The sequence below is a fragment of the Manduca sexta genome, unplaced genomic scaffold (genome assembly GCF_014839805.1).
Source record: "Manduca sexta isolate Smith_Timp_Sample1 unplaced genomic scaffold, JHU_Msex_v1.0 HiC_scaffold_2313, whole genome shotgun sequence".
Lineage (NCBI taxonomy): Eukaryota > Metazoa > Arthropoda > Insecta > Lepidoptera > Sphingidae > Manduca > Manduca sexta.
Window position 1 is genome coordinate 3,127 of NW_023593265.1, and position 21,883 is coordinate 25,009.

The 21,883-nt window shown below is 36.0% G+C and overlaps 1 protein-coding gene across 1 annotated transcript; it reads left to right on the plus strand.

The window, feature by feature from the left end:
* Positions 1 to 10,682: 10,682 nt before the first annotated feature.
* Positions 10,683 to 18,990, plus strand: LOC119192071 (succinate--hydroxymethylglutarate CoA-transferase-like). The gene is given in 8 exon segments (XM_037445918.1): positions 10,683 to 11,068; positions 12,627 to 12,804; positions 13,096 to 13,393; positions 13,395 to 13,893; positions 15,820 to 15,827; positions 16,459 to 16,579; positions 17,292 to 17,434; positions 18,110 to 18,990. Coding segments are annotated over 8 exon segments (1,650 nt in total). The 5' UTR covers positions 10,683 to 10,755; the 3' UTR covers positions 18,200 to 18,990.
* The last annotated feature ends 2,893 nt before the right edge of the window (positions 18,991 to 21,883 follow it).

Here is a 21,883-nt window from a genome sequence, read left to right on the forward strand (position 1 = left end):
AATGTGATAAAAATAATTCAGTACAGGTTACGGTGCTGTGCACGTGTGGACGAATGTACAAATTGAATTTAATATCACGACAATATTTCGTTGAATTTTATATAAATCAATAAATTTTACGTTTTGCATAATCTTTTTGCTTAATATTTTACTTGGCTGAGATATCTCCAGAATCTAACCCATTTATTCATATATTGTATAATTAATGTAATAACAAGATACAGAATATAGAACGAGAGAAGTCCTTTGAATAATGGTTTAAAGATGACGTGCGTAATTAGCGTGTGACGCGACGACAAGTTACGTCGTCTGTCATCTCTAGGATTTGAATCTAGAGGCGCTGAGACAGTTGCTGTACAAATTACACAGTACTCTCATAAATTAACTGGAACCATTTGAGCATTGAACTTATTTAAAACAAATAATATTAATAAGAAATATTCAATTTTTGCCAAAAAAAATAATTTTGCATGCTGTGGTCTCCTATAATTTGAAGAAGCACGTCACACTGTTAATTGTGGAAATACTTCAACATTGTTTTAATGGCGATTTGTTCCTTAGAAGTCCTTACATAAATAATCACCCTGGATACAAGACCACAGTTTTTGCTTCTTCCCATCTAATCCCAATATGTGAGAAGTGTTCTTTTTTACCCCAGGGGATAAGTATTGTAATCACAGTTTTCTGAAAACTGACTCATAAAATAACATTTGTTCCAGTATCAAATTTACTAATACATTTGTGCACAATGTGTTTATGAATATTGAATATTAAGTGTAGGTACTTATTACTTGATTAATACTGCTTGATATAGCCATCGGTCAAAACGATAGTAAGTAAACCAGCAATAACAATAAGAAACACCTTATTCCAATTCATATCTAACAACGAAAGTAGTCGTGTAAAAGTAGTGCACAGATTCACAGACTTCACTGCATTGATGGTAAATATCATTTGTCAAATATGTCTAATCTGAGTAATAAGTTTTAAACTCTTCTACCAGGAACTTGTCAAAACATTGAACAGTTATCAGACGATTTAAAAACCAGCATTTGATTATCCAAAGTGGTTCTTCACGTCCGAAATCTCCAGAAGTCTATCCAGTGCCAAATAAAAAATCTTGACATATCCGTTTTCTTAAATATTCAATGACTAAGATCATTGATATTTCCCTTTAGGTTGAATAACCATATAAACGCTTTGTAAGACATGCCAGATGGTTTTGGCGACAGTTCACTTTGCAAAATGATCTGTTCGTAGCGTATTCAGCACCTCTGCGCTCGGTGATCCATTGCATCATAAACGTGTTTACAGGAACAATCGGAAGAGTATTTTAAGTCTGGATTTCAAGGACAGACTTATTTTGTACCAGTTTAGGACCTTATTTATCGGCAGTGACGAAAAATAGGTCAAATTTGTCACGTAATAAAACTGTTTTTGCTAGTGTTCATAGCTTTGTTTTTGTTTTCGATTGTAAACAAAAGAATAACTTTGTAATAGGTACCTATTGGGCATTATTCGTAATTCGTAAATAAACGTACCTATAGATACTTAAAGCTTTGAAATGTAAACTGTAAAATTATTTTTGTTTTCGACGCGACACACTTGACTCGAATAAACCTTGAAATATATTTCAAGATACATTGCGATTACAAAGGTTAATCGTTATATTTTAAATTAAATTAAATTTATTAACTGCATACCTCCTTATATCGGGTTATATATAGGTTTTCCATGCAATAATTAAAAGTGGTCCCCGCAACCAAACGGCGTGTTATCGTTTTTTTTATGCTATTTACTCGAAATTTTCAATACATAGAGAAAAAAATAACCATCATAAATATGTTACTTTTGTTATTTATTTTTTTTTATAATATGCATATTGTAAATATTTTTTTTCAATGAAAATGCCAGTATTATTGTTTTAATTTTCAACCAACATACCAACCATATGAAACGAATGCTCAAGGCTGTTTTGTTCCGGAGGGGAGGGGCCTGAATAGAAATAAACCTTTTTTTTATTTGGAAATCTTCTTGGATCCCTTTCGTGCATATGTAAGGTAGACGGGGTATGTCGGATTTTTACCGACTGAAACCCCATGGTGATCTCTATCAGCACTTTAGAATGACTCCAAGGCCTCGATCCCAATACCTCCAAGCAATTTCAGTGCTAGCATTTTAAGCACGACTCGAAGGTACATTACTGGTCCCTCGACAAAGCTTTTTGGATGTCCAAACTGAGTCGAATTATTCTCTGAGCGTCTTCGTCTCCGAGATAATGTATGTACACTACGTAAAACATTTTACAGACAATACGAATCAACGTGCGGAAATGTGATATTTCCTGCTTTTAACCGATGTTTTATTTGAAATAATCGCGTTTGAACGTATCAGAATCTGGCACGGCGTTTATTTTTTTTTTCCATAGTTTATTACATTAGCAAAACGAAAAGACAACAAATGGAAAAGCGAATTGTTCGTGATGTATAACTTCCTTTCTATTATAAAACTAGTGTGTCTCAATGCGTGATGTCTGCCTTCATAAATACCCACAAAAGAAGTAAAATGTTGCTAGCCAAAGACAAAGCATGGGATTTGTAAATTTCTGGTACTAGTGGCAACTTCATTTATTAATGAGTCACTAAATAAGATATTTTTTATTGGATTCCGTGTTTATAAATTGCCTACCTACGATTCCTGATTAGGTACTGTAGTTGCAACTCTGCTTACCCATTCAAACATACACGTGAAAACAATGTACTAAGTATTTTGTATCAATTTGCAGTGTCTTTACCGCGCGCTCATCAACGCTTCCAGGTCACTGCAAATTGAAAATAAATACAATTATGCTCGCTTCCCTCTCAAGATATTTTAGTAAAATCTGTATTTTTAAATCTAGGTTGAAGACCATGTATAAATAGTTAATAGATATAAATAGTCAAGTTTTGGTTCGTTGAACATACCTACTTGACATTCTAATTGTGGTTGATGTAACAATATTAAGATCTAAATAGGTATTATTTTTCATCCTATTTAAAGTTTTAGAGAGTGACCCATTCGTGAAAGACTTAACACCCCAAAACGGCATTATGGAGTTTATTTTTTATACTGGCACCACAACATTGCCACACCTGACGGTAAGTAAGTGTAATGGAGTCCGACAGAATGTCAACTGACGAGAGATAATTTCTCGACAGTCGATACAATTATTCCCGCCTGTTGGAACCGGATATGCGCAGGCTGATCTCAGAACGCGACACACTTACGTGGGCCTTTATGACGGGTTTTAACACCTTGTGTACTGTGGTCACTATCCGGGCGGATGAAAAATATATCCTACTACCAGCAACAGCAGTTAACACAATTGATAGATACATTACTAGAATAATCCTTGGCATCATCGCAGTAATAGCAAGATAACGATAATAAAATTAGTGGACTTACCTATCTAATATAGTATTTTTTAAGTTATAGGGGGCAAACGAGCTATAGTAAATTCAGCTCGTAGTGAGAGTCTGTAAAGTTCAGAAGTACTTTATTACGCTATCGTAGCGTAATAAAGTACTCTGGTGCCGTCGCATATGCTACGAAAAGGCCACTGCGAGATTTGGTTGGCATGCCGGTGTAGGGTATAGGGGTAAGGTTCTCATCCAATGCTCGCTCGGATGATGTTATACTTCCGAGAGTCGAGATTGGGCCTTAAGGCCGGTGAAACCATCATAGCCGTTCTACTTAACCCCCCAGAGGTGGTTGTGATATGTATATTCCCGGGTTTTTAAATAACTTTAAACATGATAAAAAAAATAGCCCTTATAGCTACAGATGATCCCAAATCCCGTTGAAACAGTAACTTACATTATTCCTACTGACAACCAAGTAATAAAATTTTATTGCAGAAAGAAGCATTGAACAAATGTTTATTGTATTTTGACTAAAAATATAACTTCTCGTATAGTCTGGCAACACAACGACGATGTATACAAAACGATTCGTTAAAATAGCGATGTCAGACTTTAATGATTTCGGAATTAAAAACCTTTTTCTATTGACTGACGGGATCTGCAAAAGATTTCTACTGGCCTTTCCTCAGAACAATAACAAGCATAGAAGTAATCCTAAGTCGATTTCATAGACATCAGATAACCTATCGGGCGACTAACTTTATAATTTTATTACATACTAGCTTTCGCTCAGGCTCCGCCGGCGTGAAAGGGTTTTCCGAGTTAAAAGTCTTTCTTTATATATTCCAGGGATAAAAAGCCTATATCACTCAGGAATAATGTAGGTTCCTATAAGTGAAAAAAATCCAAAATTGGTTCAGTAATTCCTGAGACTAGCGCGTTCAAACAAACTCTTCGGGTTTTATATGCATATAGATTGTTATTCGACTAATAAAAGTTAGTTTAATAAGGAATCTTGGTGACCACGTATTGAAGGATCCCGAGGTGTGGGTAGGCCTTACTGATTAAGGAAAGAAAAGGGGATAGCGAAAGAATTTTTTCGCATAAGCCATTATACGGAATGTTACTGATATTGCCAAAACTAGTAGGTAACCCTGTCACCTAGTAAGCAAACCTCGGCTTTAGTATATCTATATAAATATTCCGTCCAATTGACGGTAAATAAAATGATCAATTCATAACATTAAAAATGTTTTCACGTTACAAAGTATTTCTCGCCGATACAAAATATAATTTTGGATTCTCTGACATATAACATCGCTAACATTGCGTCAACTCTGTTCAAAATTAGTCCAAGGTTAAGGGCGGACTTTGTACTATTCGTAAACTTGTTTATGTGTGGAATTTACTCCATTTTTACAGCAGTTACTACATTTTTCATAATAAATTTCGGGAATTACTTTTCGGCGAACTTGATTGTGAAGGACAAACAGGATCGTAACAAAAGAGTTCTAATATTATAAACTATACTATTTGTCTTTGATTGTTACAAAAATTCCCTAACAAAGTAACTTCTTTATTAAAATTCGTAGTACATATATATCGATGTTAAAATTTAAATATTATACCAATAATTAGGACTAAGACTATTCAATCCTCAATTAATTATAGAGCGCTTGAAAATAGTCGAATTTCGACAGTACTTATAGGTGGGAGAGCGTCTCGTATGCGGGAGTTCGTCTAGAAGGAGAGGTATTGATGCCATGCATCGACAATGATGCTTAGTGTATTTTGTTGTCGAACCGTTAGATAACAGTGTAAGTGATCCAGATGCAGGTGTAAAAAAAAGTAGATATAAATGTAAAATCTCAAACAATACAATGAATTCACAATTCGATTACACAATAAACGCTTTCTATTAAAATATAGATGCAAGGTTCCTTACATTGGAGTGTTGTGTAAAAATGTGCTGCACACAGTAACAGTGTTATTTTATAAGACGTCAACATAAATTCATTTGGAATTTATGGCCGCGTTTCTTTATGATGTAACTAGTTGAGTAGATGATAAATTCAGAGATTTATGTTGAAATTTTACATATGTCTGAAACCGAATATTCTGTAGTATTTTAGAGTATGTATTTTTTCGCTAACCTAACATTTAGTTAGCTTTGCCAAAAATGAATTCAGTTATAAAATAACAGTTAATTGCTCACAGTTTACCATCTTTACGATGTATTAAGTTATTTGGGTTGGTTGTATCTTACAATAGTCCTTTAAAATATAATATTTTCTCTTCTAAAACCATTCAAACATCTGTACTAACTTTAGCATTTGTTAGTACCTACCTAATATTTGTAAGATATAATGTTTTGTAAAATTTCGAAATTATCTATTCATATTTAATTTGGGTATTTTGAGAGGATGGATGATAAGAGACTGACAAAAAGGGTTTATAAGGCAAATGTGGATGAAAGAGACGGTTGGGGTCGACCGCATCGAACCTTAAATGACAGATATCTGACAATCTCAGTAAAGGCCAGGCCAAAAGTACCCGGAACCGGCGGAAATGCATGAAAAGATTAATGAAGATGGAAGAATCGCGAGAAGTGTGCCAGAATCGTGTAAAATGGCAATCCATAGTCTCTGCCTACCCCTATGGGATAGCGGCGTGTAACTATGAATGTATGTATTTAATTATCACAAAGAAACTTCAGGTGCCTGTGCACCAAATACCAATGTACTTGATAGTAAATGAAGTGGGTATAGAGTATCAATGTACGAAAAATGATTAATGACTATCCGTCGCCAGTCGACACAAATATGCAGGTCTGTGGAAACAGTATAAAACAGTCTAGACCCCCAACACGATACACTTACGTAGAGCAAGTTTGCTGGTTTGACGGATTTTACACCTTGTATACGGTGGTTGCTACAATTGCGAATACAAATCTCACAACCAATTCTACCAGAATATTTGAATCTATAAGTGCGTAGTTACTTCTTACATAACACTGAAAAGGACTGCAATAAATAATGTATCTCTCAATATTTTCATAATAAATGTAAACAGGAGCTCGCGTATAAAGTGTATAGAGATGAGGTAGGTGATCTGATTGAAATATAGTTTATCTATTTATTCCTGTCTGCATGCGGGCCGCGGACGTGAAACATCCCAGCTCGTTACATTGACTGCTGATGGATAGCCGACAACTTCATTATTTATATTGAAATTAATTAAACCGATAGATGCGTTGTTCGTGACGTAAACTTGCAGTATGTGATGTTCTGCCTTCTTTATTTTAGAGATCATTTTTTAATGTCGAACAAATTAATGCTATCGGTCGTAAAATGAAAGCAAATCTTTTCTGTAATATGCATAAAAAGTTTGTTGCTTCAATCCCATAGGGAAGTTGGATAAAGGCATATTGTGTTACTTGTAAGAAATGATCTTACGCAGTGCAATGTACTGCACGTGTCCAATCGAAACAAATTATAATTTGGCGATCATTTATCATGATGATGAACCTACTTACTCGTCTGCTCTTAGACAGGCAGATTAACTTCAGTTTATTTGTCGTTATATTATGTTCCTTTATGGAGGAATGTTGCAGCAAACTACAGCGCTGGAATAGAATTACTCTAATTATAAATCGGTACTTTGATAACTATTGTTGGTACATATACTAAAGGAGTTTTCCAATATTTTCCTTACTACCTGTCCTTTTATCTCTCTGTTCCCTTTCTACACACTTCTCCAGCTGCAACGCTGAGGTGGGCCCATCACGCAAGGCTAACCAAGAACAGATTTCCTCCTTTATAATGTTTAAGATCGATACCTAATTTTCACTCAGTGAAACATAGATAGTAGTAAAAACTATTTTCACATAAATCTAGGTGTGGATAAAAACTGACTAGATTTCCGAATTACGTGCGTAGGTACCTAGGTAGTTCTTAAAATAGAACACGAAAGTCGTAAACATTCTGCCTTAACAGATCATCGCACTTTCCACGCAATTATATTTATTTTTGTTCCCGTGATAATTTTACTTGGTCGACGTCTGGAATTATTCCAAAGAATTTTTGCTGGGTTCAAACACATTATTTTTTTCTTTAAACGACGCACGGACCTAATTCGCGGATGCAACGGCCGCCGTGAAATGTACGTTTCCTGTGATCAATTTGAAAGTAAAACCCCTTTGAAAATAGGCCGTTTTGATGAGTGATTCTATTTGAGAAAGTTTTATGCACACGTAAATTTTATCTACGATCGAGAGCGTTGATTGATTAGTGACTGTTCGGAAATAAAATAAATACCTACGTCTTTATACTTCTGTGAAAATAGACGAGAAAATTTAATCTAGAATATCAATTGGTTGGATAACTATAGCGTATTATTTAGATTGCCCTTGGAGGGATGGGCAGATGAGCGACGAAGACATTAATTTCCACTAATCCTCGAGCTTGTTTCAATTATCTAAGAGTGGCGATATATTAATATAAGCCTGTTCTTGAACAATAATATCTAGCTAAGATCCCCAAATAATAATATTAAGTATGGCCAGTTCATAAATGGATCATGGTACAGAGCACTACCACTAGGTACCCCGTATCATAGAAAGCCTGTAATATAAGGTGATTCTTCCAAAAAAGGGATCCAGATTCAATTCAGAGGAGAAGCAAAAATTCAGGATGGAAGTCGTGCCAATAATCTATACTATGTTACATATAAAGCTGAAGAGTTTGTTTGTTTATTTGTTTGTTTGTTTGAACGCGCTAATCTCAGGAACTACCGGCTCAAACTGAAAAATTCTTCTTGTGTTGGATAGCCCTCTGTTCGTGGAGTGCTATAGGCTATATATCATCACGCTATGACCAATAGGAGCGCAGCAGTAATGGCTTATCTCAGGAACTACCGGTTCGAACTGAAAAAATATTTTTGTGTTGGATAGCCCTCTGTTCGTGGAGTGCTATAGGCCATATAACATCACGCTATGACCAATAGGAGCGGAACAGTAATGGCTAATCTCAGGAATTACCGGTTTGAACTGAAAAAATATTTTTGTGCGGGATAGCCCTTTGTTTGTGGAGCGCTATAGGCTATATATCATCACGCTTTGACCAATAGAAGCGGAGCAGTAATGGCTAATCTCAGGAACTATCGGTTCGAACTGAAAATTCTTTTGCGTAGGATAGCCCTTTGTTCCTGGAGTGCTATAGGCTATATATCATCACGCTATGACCAATAGGAGCGGATCAGTAATGAAAAATGTTGCAAAAACGGGGAAAAATTATTAGTTTTGAGAGCTTCTGTTGCCGTGCGCTGCGTAAACGGTTAAAGTTATGCAACAATGATGTATGACGGGAATGTTCCTCTTAAAAAGTTCTACAAAAACATATTATAAAACAAAGTCCCCCGCTGCATCTGTCTGCCTGAACATGTTAAACTCAAAAACTACCCAACGCATTTAGATGAAATTTGGTATGGAGACAGTTTGAGACCCTGGGAAGAACATAGGCTCCCGGGAAAATATATAGCGTGATTTTTATAATGGAAAACTTTAGCCCGAAAAACTTTATAACGCGGACGGAGCCGCGGGCAAAAGCAAGTTTACATAAGAACATACGAAAGTATGTATTGTGAATGAAGAGGAAGGGACGGTGCAGGTCAGCCTCTTGCCTCCATCTGCCTACACTATGCTTCCAGAGACCATAGAAATGAAAAACGTAAAACGCCTTAATAAAATATTATAGCAAAAAATACGTTGTGTTACCTCATTAAATTTGCTGTGGAGTGGGTTTGTTGTTACATTTTTATGGTATAAGTGTGTCGTATTATATTATTACATCTTTTCGTATGATTCGAACATGACTGGAAAGAGATCAGGCGTAGGACTAACGGCTTTACATGCTTTCCGAGGCATGGGGGTATCACACCGCCAACTTCCTGACTTTGAGTTGCGACTGAGTAATTTGATATGAAAAATCCAGTCACATTTTTTTTTTACCCGACTCGGATTTCGAACCCAGGACCTCAGCGCGGTAGTTGTACTCGAACCGATATTACAACTATGCCACCAGATAATTTAATCGTATATTGTATTTTAATTACGTATATTATGTTATAAAATATAATGAAATAATAAGGTTTCTATTTACATGAAACTCGACTTAACTTGTATTAAGTCGAGTTTCATATAATTAGTCGATCATGTCTGGACAACTCTATATGTCGTCTCATAATTTCAAATGTCAATCAGTGTGACCATTTGTGGCAGATTTCTGCCATTTGGGCAGATTTGGCACCAAAATTTTAACTCTGGCAGACTAAGCTAAAGTTTCAAAAAAGTGGCAGATTTTGACAGATTTCAAGCTAATCTTTATTATTTTTGAATCTCTATCTTTATTATATATAAATTGAATCCTTATAATTTTCTGTTGCTTATTATTTACATTATTTTTTATTATGCATATATTTGGTAGGAAATTATTTACTGAGCTAGCAACTTTTGTCACGGGCATAGTACGGGGATTTCCTGTGCTATTATTTTAGCGTCCAATGCCTCATGTGAAAGAATATTCTCCCAATTAAATTTAAATAAAACAAAAATAAGGAACAAGTTCCTAAATAAACATGTATCTGCCCTATTAACAATAAAAGAAGGTATAAAGGAACATGGAGACTGCATCTCCTTTAAACCAACAAAAGAAATGATTAAAAAGATGTCAATTAAATCAATGTATAATTATAAAGAACAAATCGAAGAGTTTGAAGCAAATGTTGACACATAAAATATGTAGTGAATGGAGTAATTTAAAAAAAGTCTAATGTTTCAGGTTCAATAAAGGAATTCCTTTGAATACATAGTATTTAATTTATTTATACCCGTCTTCATGGATGCTATAATATGATGGCATATTTTAGATATATTCTGGAGTTGGGTTAGGCAGATTTTGGCAGATTTTTTGCCAGGGTCAGGCAGATTCGCGATTTTTGAGATGGTCACCCTGATGTCAATTGTCAATCTGACATTTCGTTATGCAGGTTACTCGGGAAAGGTGAAAATTTTTTTACGATTCACGACGCGATAACGTTATAAGCTTTATATGTATGATGTGAATGTTTTATCTAATTAAAACCTTGTTTGATGGGAGAACGACAAAGATTAACGCGACCTGAAGACATGGCGACTACCAGCACTGCCGTAGCGACCGTCCCCGCTCAACTGCAGGAGGTATTTCCGACCTTTGTTTTGATACTTCTTATCTTCTCTATTTGATGTGTTAATACTGAGCATCGTGATAACTTGCATCGGAATCTTTTGTCAATTTTACTTTTCTAATTTCATCCGACGATGGCAGTTATGAGAAAATTCAGCCAGTTCGTTTTACGAACGCAATTTAAAACTTTAAAATTGGAATATTCAACTAATGCGGGTTTGTTGAGCGACATAAGCGTGTTGGATCTGAGTAGGGTTGTGGCTGGACCTTTTTGTACAATGACCTTGGGCGATTTGGGCGCGAACATTATAAAAGTTGAGAGTTTGGATGGGGACGAAGCGCGCAAATGGGGCCCGCCCTTCATAAAAGATAGCAAAGATTCGTATTATTTTTTATCAGTGAATAGAAACAAGAAGAGTATCTGTATTGATTTTAAAAGTCAAGAAGGTAAGTTTACTTTTTTTCTTGTTAAATCTTGTGTTAATCAAAATAGTTTTTTACTCTACTAGTGCCTTGTATGTCATATAGTAATTACTTTCATAGTGACACAAATACGAAAAACTCTAGCATGTTCCATGGCACATGAATATGATAGTACCCATAGTAAACAAATGGACTTTGACATTATTGTCTTTATCATAACAAACTCATTAGCATCACATTGAGAATTACATTACCGCCATAAAACATATCTGTTCCAACACAATTTGCACCACTCTCCACTACATAAGCTTATGATTCAATAATAAAATACATATTAAAGAAAATAAGTCATTAGTATGAACATAAAATATTTTCATGACAAGATAATTCTATTAAATTATGTTTTCTGAGTCACCATGAGGTGTCACAAAAAATTATAAGTAGTACTATGTTTATTTGTATTTAGTCAAATTACTTGACAGTGAACTATTATATTCTGTAAATGTTCATGGGAAAAATTTTCTGCTTATTTATTTAGGCCTGTACAAGATACAAACAGTATTTATAGAAAGACTAGATAATAAAAGACTACCTGAACTTTCAGCTAACTTTAACAGTTTGGTTGTAATTTATAAATATTAAACTCAGGGTTCATAATATCTAAAATTAGCTACAAAAAACTTCAAATTAAATTATAATTTGTTTATTAGCAGAAATAGACATAACAGCTGTACTGCTATCAAATATGTGTCCATGTAATTAGAAATAATAGAAATGTAATACAGTACAAATGAATTATTATAAATAATATTCATCAAAAACATTTAGTTCATTTTATGTAACAAGTTGTGCAAACATCAATTTATTATTTGAGCCAGTATTCCCCCTGGGAAATATGAATTTAACAATGAAACAATTTGTATGTAAATAAAAATTATACACACTCTACTAGTAAGATATAAAGTAACTGTCTTTACTTTAAGACAGTTAAGTACATTATGCAGCACTTTAAAGTCATCTTTTCTGTCTAATAGAAACTTTACAAGATAAATATAAATGATACATCTTGAGTTTGTCTTGAAATATTATCAGCCTTTGTTACACAGTCAGGATATGTTCTATGTCAGGATAGCTACCACCGTATACAAGGTGTTGAAACCCGTCATAGTGGCACACGTAATTGTGGCACATGTGTATATCCAGTTCCAACAGGCCGGCTTGTGTTGACTGTTGAAGAGTAATCATCTCTCATCAGTCGACATTCTATCGGACCCCACTTCACTCACCATGAGGCGACAGTAGGGTCACTTTGTCACGCACATATTAAAAAAACATTAGGATATGAATCAGACATGAAATGAAAGGGTATAGATTTGGTTCCCACACTTGTTTAAAATATATTTGTGATGCAATTGATATGTCATTAATTTGAATATTTAGAGATCTTCATGCTTTTCTAGTTCCTCCTATCCAATGTAAGATGTATATCTCAATGATGCTTGTATGTCAGAATAGGTGTGAAAGCCTCTTGCTACTAAACAATATTATAGGTCAGATATAAATATCGACTTTATCATTATAGGCAAGAAAGTGATCTATGACTTGGCAAAAAAATGTGACGTTCTTGTGGAGAACTTCATCCCAGGCAAGTTAGACCAACTAGAGGTGGGATACGAGAAACTGAAGACGGTCAATCCGAAACTTATATATTGTGCCATCACTGGTTTCGGCCCCAGAGGACCTTACATGAAGAAACCTGGGTGAGGTTCTGATTTGATTTCTGTGTCAAGTATCAAGAGTTAATCATAACAATCCTGAATTATCCGGCGATAGCTCTGAATAAATATTGTATCACAAAGCTATAGCATTTGTACTACGTGCGGTTAGTGTATACAAGACTATGACGTCATAAAATTATTTAACTTTAAAACCAGCCTTATTTCCAAAAACAATTTTCTTAGTTTCCTGAACAAAGAGAGATTAACAAAATACATATTATAATTTGGATATCATTAATTACATCCTTTAGTCTTTGCATTTCTTACACACAGATATGACGTCATCGCGGCTGCAATGGGCGGATTATTACACACGACCGGGGAACGCAACGGCAGCCCGGTCAAAGCCGGAGTCGCCATCACTGACGTCACTACCGGCTTGCACGCATTTGGAGCCATCATGACTGCATTATACCACAGACAAAAAACCGGCAAAGGACAAAAGATAGACTGCAACCTTCTATCCACCCAAATAGCTAGCATGATTAATGTAGCTAACATATATTTGAACTGCGGCATCGAAGGTCAGCGCTGGGGTACGGCGCATGCGAATTTGGTGCCGTACCAAGCTTCTCAAAACAAAAGATGGTTACATGGTCATTGGTACAGGATCCAACGCCCAATTTGCGGACTTCTGCAAGCTGATTGACAGAGAAGATCTAATTACTGATGAGAGATTTAGCGATAACTCCAAAAGAGTACAAAATAGAGATGAGATAGTTAATATAATTAGTGAAGTTGTTAAAACTAAGACGAATAAGGAATTAAGTTTGCTTTTTAAGAATGCATCGTTTCCTAACGGACCTGTGAATTCAATGCAGGATGTGTTTGATGATGAACACGTGCAGGCTATCGGGCTGGTTAAGGAGCTACAGCATCCGAAGGCTGGGACTATCAGAGTTGTCGGCCCCCCCACGGAGTACAGCGAGGGTGGTAACCTGGCTAGAAATGCCCCACCCTTACTAGGTCAACATACAAAGGAGATTTTGTCAGATTTCCTAGGATACCATGATGCTAAGATTGAGGGGTTGCTAGAAAATAATATTGTAAAATAAATATTTTTATATTTGAGTAGCAAAGAATAATAGAATGGTGATTGTAAAATAACAAAAAAATCAAAATTCTGGACATGCGCGTGTATGTCTTAATGGAATTTTAGTTATAAAGAAAATTTTGTGAAGTAATCTAATAAGAAGAAAGTGAAATAATAGTACACGGTGACAAATTTTAATAAAAACAGAGTTTGTAGAACAAATAATTTTCATAATCTAAAGTGAATTTTAAGAAGCCTATCCACCATTTATAGTAAGCATAACGTAGCTAGGAAAATATTAACTTTCTTTTGGCCTGTAATAACATCTTTGTTAATACAGACCAAAAGACAGATCAGGGGGTTTATTCTCTATACCACACGATATTTTGACAGTTTGTAACAAGCACGTAATCAGCCTGTGTATATCCGATTCCAACAGGCCGCCATAATTGTGTCGACTGTCGAGGGGTAATCATCTCTCGTCAGTCGACATCTTATTTGACCCCACTCCACTTACCATCAGGTGCAGTGGGATCACTTTGCGGTGCATGTATAAAAAGAAACAAAGAGAATAAGGCTTCATTCAGACTTCCTACGACAAACAACGCCTCTTAGTCGATATTTCGTGATAAAATACTTAACACAACATCACGGCTAGTGCTAACACATTATTAATAAATATTGCACGTATTTTTGTTTTAAAACACGTATTGAAGTATTTGGGTTTTTCTGCCCAGTATCAGCCCGGAGTCTGGAATTTGTGCCCGATATGGCGATAGGCTTGCTTCCCTATAGCATTATGGGACGGAACACACTTGGCTACAGAAGGTGTCCTGGTTGCGCCTCTGCATACCCCTTCGGAGATAAATGCGTGATGTTGTGTGTGTATCAAAGATGAAACGTTGAAGTAATCTTACAGTTTCGACTCTACTTTTGTCATGTTAATGTCAAAATTATGACGATTTTATCTGAAGGCAAATAAATTGTAATCTTGATTGTAGATAACTATATTTGTGTTTGTAAACATAACTCGATTATTGTATAATACTTATGTTTTATGTAAGTTTTATTCGTTTTATTTTAACAATATACTCATGCCTCCCACGACTGCCTACTACTATATCTTGCTATTCCACTGCGCTCGTCATACATGAGATGTTACGTCTTATTATGTCCAGTAGTTATACTGGCTACAATGTGCAACAGTGACTATACACTGTTGCTTGGCGGCAGAAATAGGCATTGCGGTGGTACCTACCCAGACGGACTCTCACATATGAGGGACCTACCACCAGTTCTAACCAAGTGCACTGCATTCGTCGTAACGAAATCAAATTTTCTACAATTTGAATTATTCTAGAATATTCTACAAAGTAATAAATTATCTTAACCCCAACACGCATGCAAAACCTAAACACAATATCTTTTAGTTTATTTTACGTCGTCTATTCTCGAAAGTTCCAAGGCGGTTTTATTAATAGGTTGGCGTGCTTTCTCATCATAAGAGTCTAGAAAAGGCGTTTTATAACCGCCGGGCATGGTAACGGTGTAACCTTTATCTGACCACGTCTAAATTTAGTCTTATAAATTACGCAATTTATTGTCCAAAATTATGCTCGATTACGATATTTTGCTACGTATAAGTTGAAACAAAGGGGATGGTTAAAAACACGTTATATCTTTACTGTTAAATAAAGCTGTAGAGATTTTTTTTATCGCTAATTTCAGGAATTACTGGTTCGAATTGTAAAATTGTTTTTTGTGTTGGTTAGCCCATTTATTGAGGTAGTGTATAAGCTATATAATATCACACTATAAAAGATAAATGGTGACAAAATATGAGTAAAAGAACATAAATCAACAATTTAGAATATTTGTTAATCCATATTATATTTCTTGTCTATTCTGTTTGTAAGTGCACATCTCCGAAATTACTGAACGAATTTTCTTATGATTTTCACAAGTGGTCAGAGTATAATTGAAAGCAGAGTACAGGCTGTTCATCAAAATTGGATGTCGTCAAAAGTTATCGACATCCTAAGATATTTCCAAAATACTTTAAAACGTTGGTTAGAATTCGTCTACACGGACGGGGTTTTATGTGTATGAAACAGCAGGCAAAAAAACTAATTAGTAATATACTTGCAATCTGTGATGATTCTTTCATACAGACAAGTAAGAAATACCGGCTTTATTTTATAATTTTTGTTGCTTTATTTTGTCCATTTGGTTAACAACAAAATGATAATTGATATCAATCATGTTTTGTACATTTAATTATGTAATACGAAACAATTTGTACTCGCGATTAGATACCCTTGGCACGGTAGCATTGAAAAACATTAAGGCTTGGTGTATTTCTTCTACTTAAATTTCAATTCTACTGTGCCAAGGGTCTACTCAGTGACTAAGCTATGTTTTGCTGGTGGTAGGATATATTTTATATCCGCCCGAAGAGCAACCACCGTACACATATTTTAAACATTGTATTGGACGCCATCCCACTTACCATCAGGACTTTGCGTCAGGTGCAGTGAGGTCACTGCTGTGCTCGCATAAATAAAAATACTGAGTTAATAATTGCATAAATTGTATTTATAAAGGAGCCCGTGGAGCGCGTGGCGGTGATCACGCTGCGGCCGACGCGCACTCAGCAGCGCAAGAAGGTCGTCTGGACGGAGGACACCGTCGACAACGAGAACATGAACAAGAAGAAATCTAAATGTAAGACATTACTTAGCGTTATTCGATGGAATTACTTTGGTGAAGGCAGTGGCGGCCATAACCGAGGCCTCAGGCGACGGCAAAAAAAGGGAGTAGTGAAAATCCCCGGTTTTAAAAGTTCCGTCGGGAAATATAAACACCACCCAAAAAATAGTAACTACCTGTAAAATTATTCTCTTAGGAGGTTTTCGTTACTTATCGATACTTATAAAAGAATACTGCGGAGAATAAGAGTTAAAGACCTAAACTTAAACTGAAGCTATCTCTGTAAATAAATTTTACAGTTATACAATGTTATTGCAAATATAATTGAATCAGTGAGTACATACTTAAGTATATGGGAAATATAAAAAGAACTACTGGCCCTATGAAAAATACGAGGTCATAATATTGAAATCATATAATTATGTATGTATAATTTAATACGACGAAATTTTAAAGGCCGAAATATCCATGCATATTAATTATTTTTACGTTTTTCTTTCAACTGCGAGAACTAATCACTAACTAGACGTGAATTTAAATTCTTTACTTGTCAATACTTGTTTAGTTACCCAGATTAAAGGTGAAACAAAATGTATGAAAAATGGACCTTAAGCTATAACCTTAATAACAATATTTCATTTATAAAGATGCAAAAAAATGACGATCATCCTTTAAGGCTCCGCGTGTCTTCGGTCGCATGCCCGTTTCACTTTCCGGTTATTTCCAGGTTGCTGCATATACGAGAAGCCGCACCGGTTCGGCGAGTCGGACTCGGAGGAGAGCGACGACGAGTGCGAGCACTGCTTCGGGCACGTCGAGCGACGCCGCGGGAAACACAAACACGCAGAGGACGGCTCCGTCACTGTGCAGGTAATGAGCCGCTTGACGCAGTGCCGAATTTATCTTTGTCTTAAGTATAACTCACTCAGCTTGTGCCGCCGTCCATGTTCAGCATGCGGGTGCAAATAAAGACTGATCAGAACTATGCCTCCTCCTAGGCCGCGGCCTATACGGCCTATTGGCAATTCCAAAACTGCCTTGGGTGACAGTTTTGGGCCCGGCAGACACACAATCAAGACCAAGGTGTAAAGCCTCTGGGTAAGAGACGACAGATTGCGATCGTGAATTGACTAGGTTATTGTATGTGTCTCAGTTTGCGTTCGAGACCGTGCCTACAGAATGCTACACAAAATTACAAAACCATTACAATACGGTGAAGGAAAACATCGTGAGGAAACCTGCACATCTGAGAAGTTCTCTATAGGAATTTCGAAGGTGTGTGAAGTCTATCCCTAATCCGCACTAGGCCAGCGTAGTGGACTAAGGCCTAATCCCTCTCAGTAGTAGAGGAGGCCCGTGCTCAGCACTGGGCAAGTATATAATACAAGGCTGATATTATTGTTTTATTATTTTTTATTACATATTAACAAAAAATTAAACACCTACTCGAATTTATTTTATGACAGTGCACAGTTAATTATCAAAGTCCTAACTTCTCGGCTAAAAACTCGGTTTTATTTATAAATGTAATTATTGAATCGTCAGGAAGAGTCAGCGGAACCGACAGCGACCATAACCCTCCAGCCGCCGGAGCCTGCGCCCGCGCCGCCCGACAAGCCTCCACAAGACGGCTAGCTACATACACCCAGCGTCATAGACCCCTGGACTCCTCATCTATAGTTATTCATACAGTGATATTGAAGGGTCAAGATAGGGTGGTTGTCGACCGGTTACTAGGTCAATTTGAGTGAAGTTAAAACTTTTAGGTATTTAAGTACGGAGTTTATTCTGTTGTTTCTGTCCTTTTCTGGGCATGAATTAATTTAATAGGTATTAGATAAGACTTATCCCGCCTGGAGTGAATTATTGGAAGAGAGAAAAGAGATGAGGAAATCATGTTTTTTGAGGTTGAAAAACTGTATGAGTTAACCTGAATGTTTATTTAGTCTAATAAAAAATAGTTATTGGGTTTAGTATTTATGCACAAAAATCGATTTTAATCGATATAAAATTTTTGTGGCTAACACTCGATATTCTTTATTTGCATTATAAGGGACCGGTCGACGATCACTATCACAAGACATATTATATTTAATGCAGGCAGCAACCTTCCGAATAATCGATTGTATTGTACAAGTACAGTTTGAAAACATTCTACCGATCGTCGACGGAACAATTAAAACTCGTACAGAACTACATATTATGATACGTTACGATTTGTCGGTACGAATAAAATCGTATAACAAAATCGAACCGATTTTTCAGGAAATGCAACGCCAGTTATCCGAAACACCAACTTGCATGAAATTTTTAGATATTTCATAATCGTCAGCTTGTTAGTTGTATTCTTTTGCATATTACTAAATCTGTAATTATTTCTTATTTTAGGTAAGATAGAGATAAAATTAAATATTATTTTTATTTAATTTTGTTTTCTTTTGGTCAATAAAATTAAAATAGTAGAAGCAGTGACATACGATCCAGTGTTGCCGAAAACATTGCCGAACACATTGCCGAAGGATTTGGAAACTATCTGGTGCTTATAAAAGTGTTGATTATCTATACGCTTTAGATTTAGAACATTACTTTAGCCAGAATTAATTATTACTGTTCGAGTATTTATTATTTAAATGTCCATTGCTGGGTTATCGACCAACTTCACTTGACGGGCGAGAACCATTTTAGTTGATGAATTAGTGACCATTGTTTTGGCTTGTTCATTAATTGACTTTTGTTAATTACAGTAGATCTGCCAAACTTCAAATTATATGGTATATTCCAATTAGATAGTTTACAATTTAAATGTTATTGTTAAATGATTAAATAAAAATATTTAACAATTTATTGTAATTTATTTTGTCCTGCCCCAGATTATGAAGTCATTCATTTTGTGCAGTCATCTGTAAGTGAATTTCATTAGACCTATTTTTAGTTATGTTCGGAATATAACACTGTATTGGCCTTGGTTGACTTCTCGAACGCCTTTGGTACCGTCAGCCACGACATCCTTCTAGCCATCCTCTCCCACCTCATGATCTCTCCTTCGGCTCTGGATTGGTTCTCGTCTTATCTTCAGGAACGCCAGCAGTTGGTGGGACTTGGCGATTCCTCGTCCAGTTGGTGCCATATAAACTCTGGAGTCCCTCAAGGCGGCATACTCTCCCCATTGTTGTTTTCAATATTTATCAATCTCTTAACTCAAGAACTTCAGTGTGCGTACCACCTGTGTGCCGATGACTTGCAAATATATTCTCAGGATGGAGTCGATAGCGTATCCGCGGCCGTTGACAGGGTAAACAGGGACTTAATTAAGATTAAAACCTGGTCCGACAATTTCGGTTTATCCGTGAACCCTGTGAAATGTCAGGCCATTATTGTAGGTAGTTCCAGGATGATCAGCAAGGTGGATAATACGATCATTCCACCCGTTAGATTCAACGATACAATCATTCCTTGGAGCTCTAGTGTACGAGATCTCGGTCTGCATATCGATTCTACCCTGAGCTGGAGGCCCCAGGTAACGTCAGTCTGTCAGAGAGTCACCGGTACCCTTCGTGCTCTTTGCCGTCTGAAGAACTTTCTCCCGCCCAAGACCAAGACTCTGCTGGTGCAATCCTTAATCCTTCCTATAATCGACTATGGTGATGTGTGCTATTTTGATCTGAATGCAGACTTACTCAACAAACTAGACCGACTTCTAAATAACTGCATTCGATAAGTGTTTAACCTCCGTAAATATGATCACATTTCTTCCTATCGTCTACAACTTAAATGGCTGCCTATACGTCAGCGGCGTTCGTTGCGAGCACTAACTACTTTATTCTCTTTTCTTAACTCCCCTACTCCTCCTACTTACTTATCTTCAAATTTCCAATACCTCTGTAATAGTCACGATAGGAACCTTCGCTCAGCTAACAATCTTCTCCTTAAATGCCCACGTCATAGCTCTGACTTTACTCACTGTTCTTTCGCTGTCCAATCTATTCTTCTATGGAATTCACTCCCAACCGAAATCAGATCGTCGACCACTCGGTTTGCCTTCAAAAAAGAGTTCAACAGTTACTGCTGAATGAAGCGGAATAGTCACCACCTTAACTTATAATATTATGTATATATGTATATATTCTTATGTATATATGTATATTTATACGTATATGTTTATATAATTATAATATGTATTTTATGTATTTTGATAGTTACAATGTTACTTATATTGTATTTATAGTTATTATAGGTATTTTATATATACCTTCTTTTTCAATGTCGTATTATTGTGATGCACCTACCTTGATTATCTCTGCACCACCCTAAGGTTGACTGGTAGAGAATGCCTATGGCATTAAGTCCGCCTGTATACATTTGTATATTAAGTGCAATAAATAAATATACTTTTAACACTAGCATCTTCCGTTTCCGCGTCACATTGTAAGGATATTCGGTTACCACTCTTGAAAGTTTGATAACATATTTATGGTTTCCGTTCACCAGGTGGCAGCAGCACGCTTAGTCGCCAATGTTTACTGCAGCTTATCCAACAGTTGTATTTTAAATACACAACAGGAGTGCCTAAAAATCCGCACTGGTTGATAGTTCCTTGTATTGGCATTGTATAAAATATGCTGTTTCTCTAAATAAAATACTGGTAACAGATAATTTGTAATAGATCTTTCTTAGCGAAACAACCAAATTTGGAACAATTGAATTCCCACAATCTCCATTAAATTCAAATAAAACAAAGTGAATGATTGCAGTCTTTATTACATCCAATAACATGAGGCGTTCGTACACACTCGTACAGTGAGCTCGTGTAAATGCACACAAATACCTTCCTACAGCTCGAGGGCACTGGGTATACACTATACATTCGAAAGGATAAAACCACAATTTTCTATATAATCTTGACTACAGATCCAGATCTCCAAATAATGGCGTACTGTGTAGTTCATCTTCACAGTAGCGGACGTAAAAATCTATCTTTGGGTCCTATGATAAACCAATCAAAAAAAGTCGTCCTTCAACTTTATTCTGATTGGACAATTTCTTCATAAATAGCAGCTTCATTAATTTCAAACATAAATTCTGGTGCCTCCGTGAGACATGTTACAGTTTATACTATAAAATATGGTCCGGTACCCATTTTGACCTTGTTCTATTGCAATATTAAGTACATACTCGCCAATAATAATAAAATGGCGGCTTATAAAACCTACGATAAAATACCTACGATAAAATACAATCACGAACAGCCTTGAAATATGAATAAAATGTCCAATTATGGAAGAGATATTCGAAATTACAATTAAAATCAGTTTTATAATA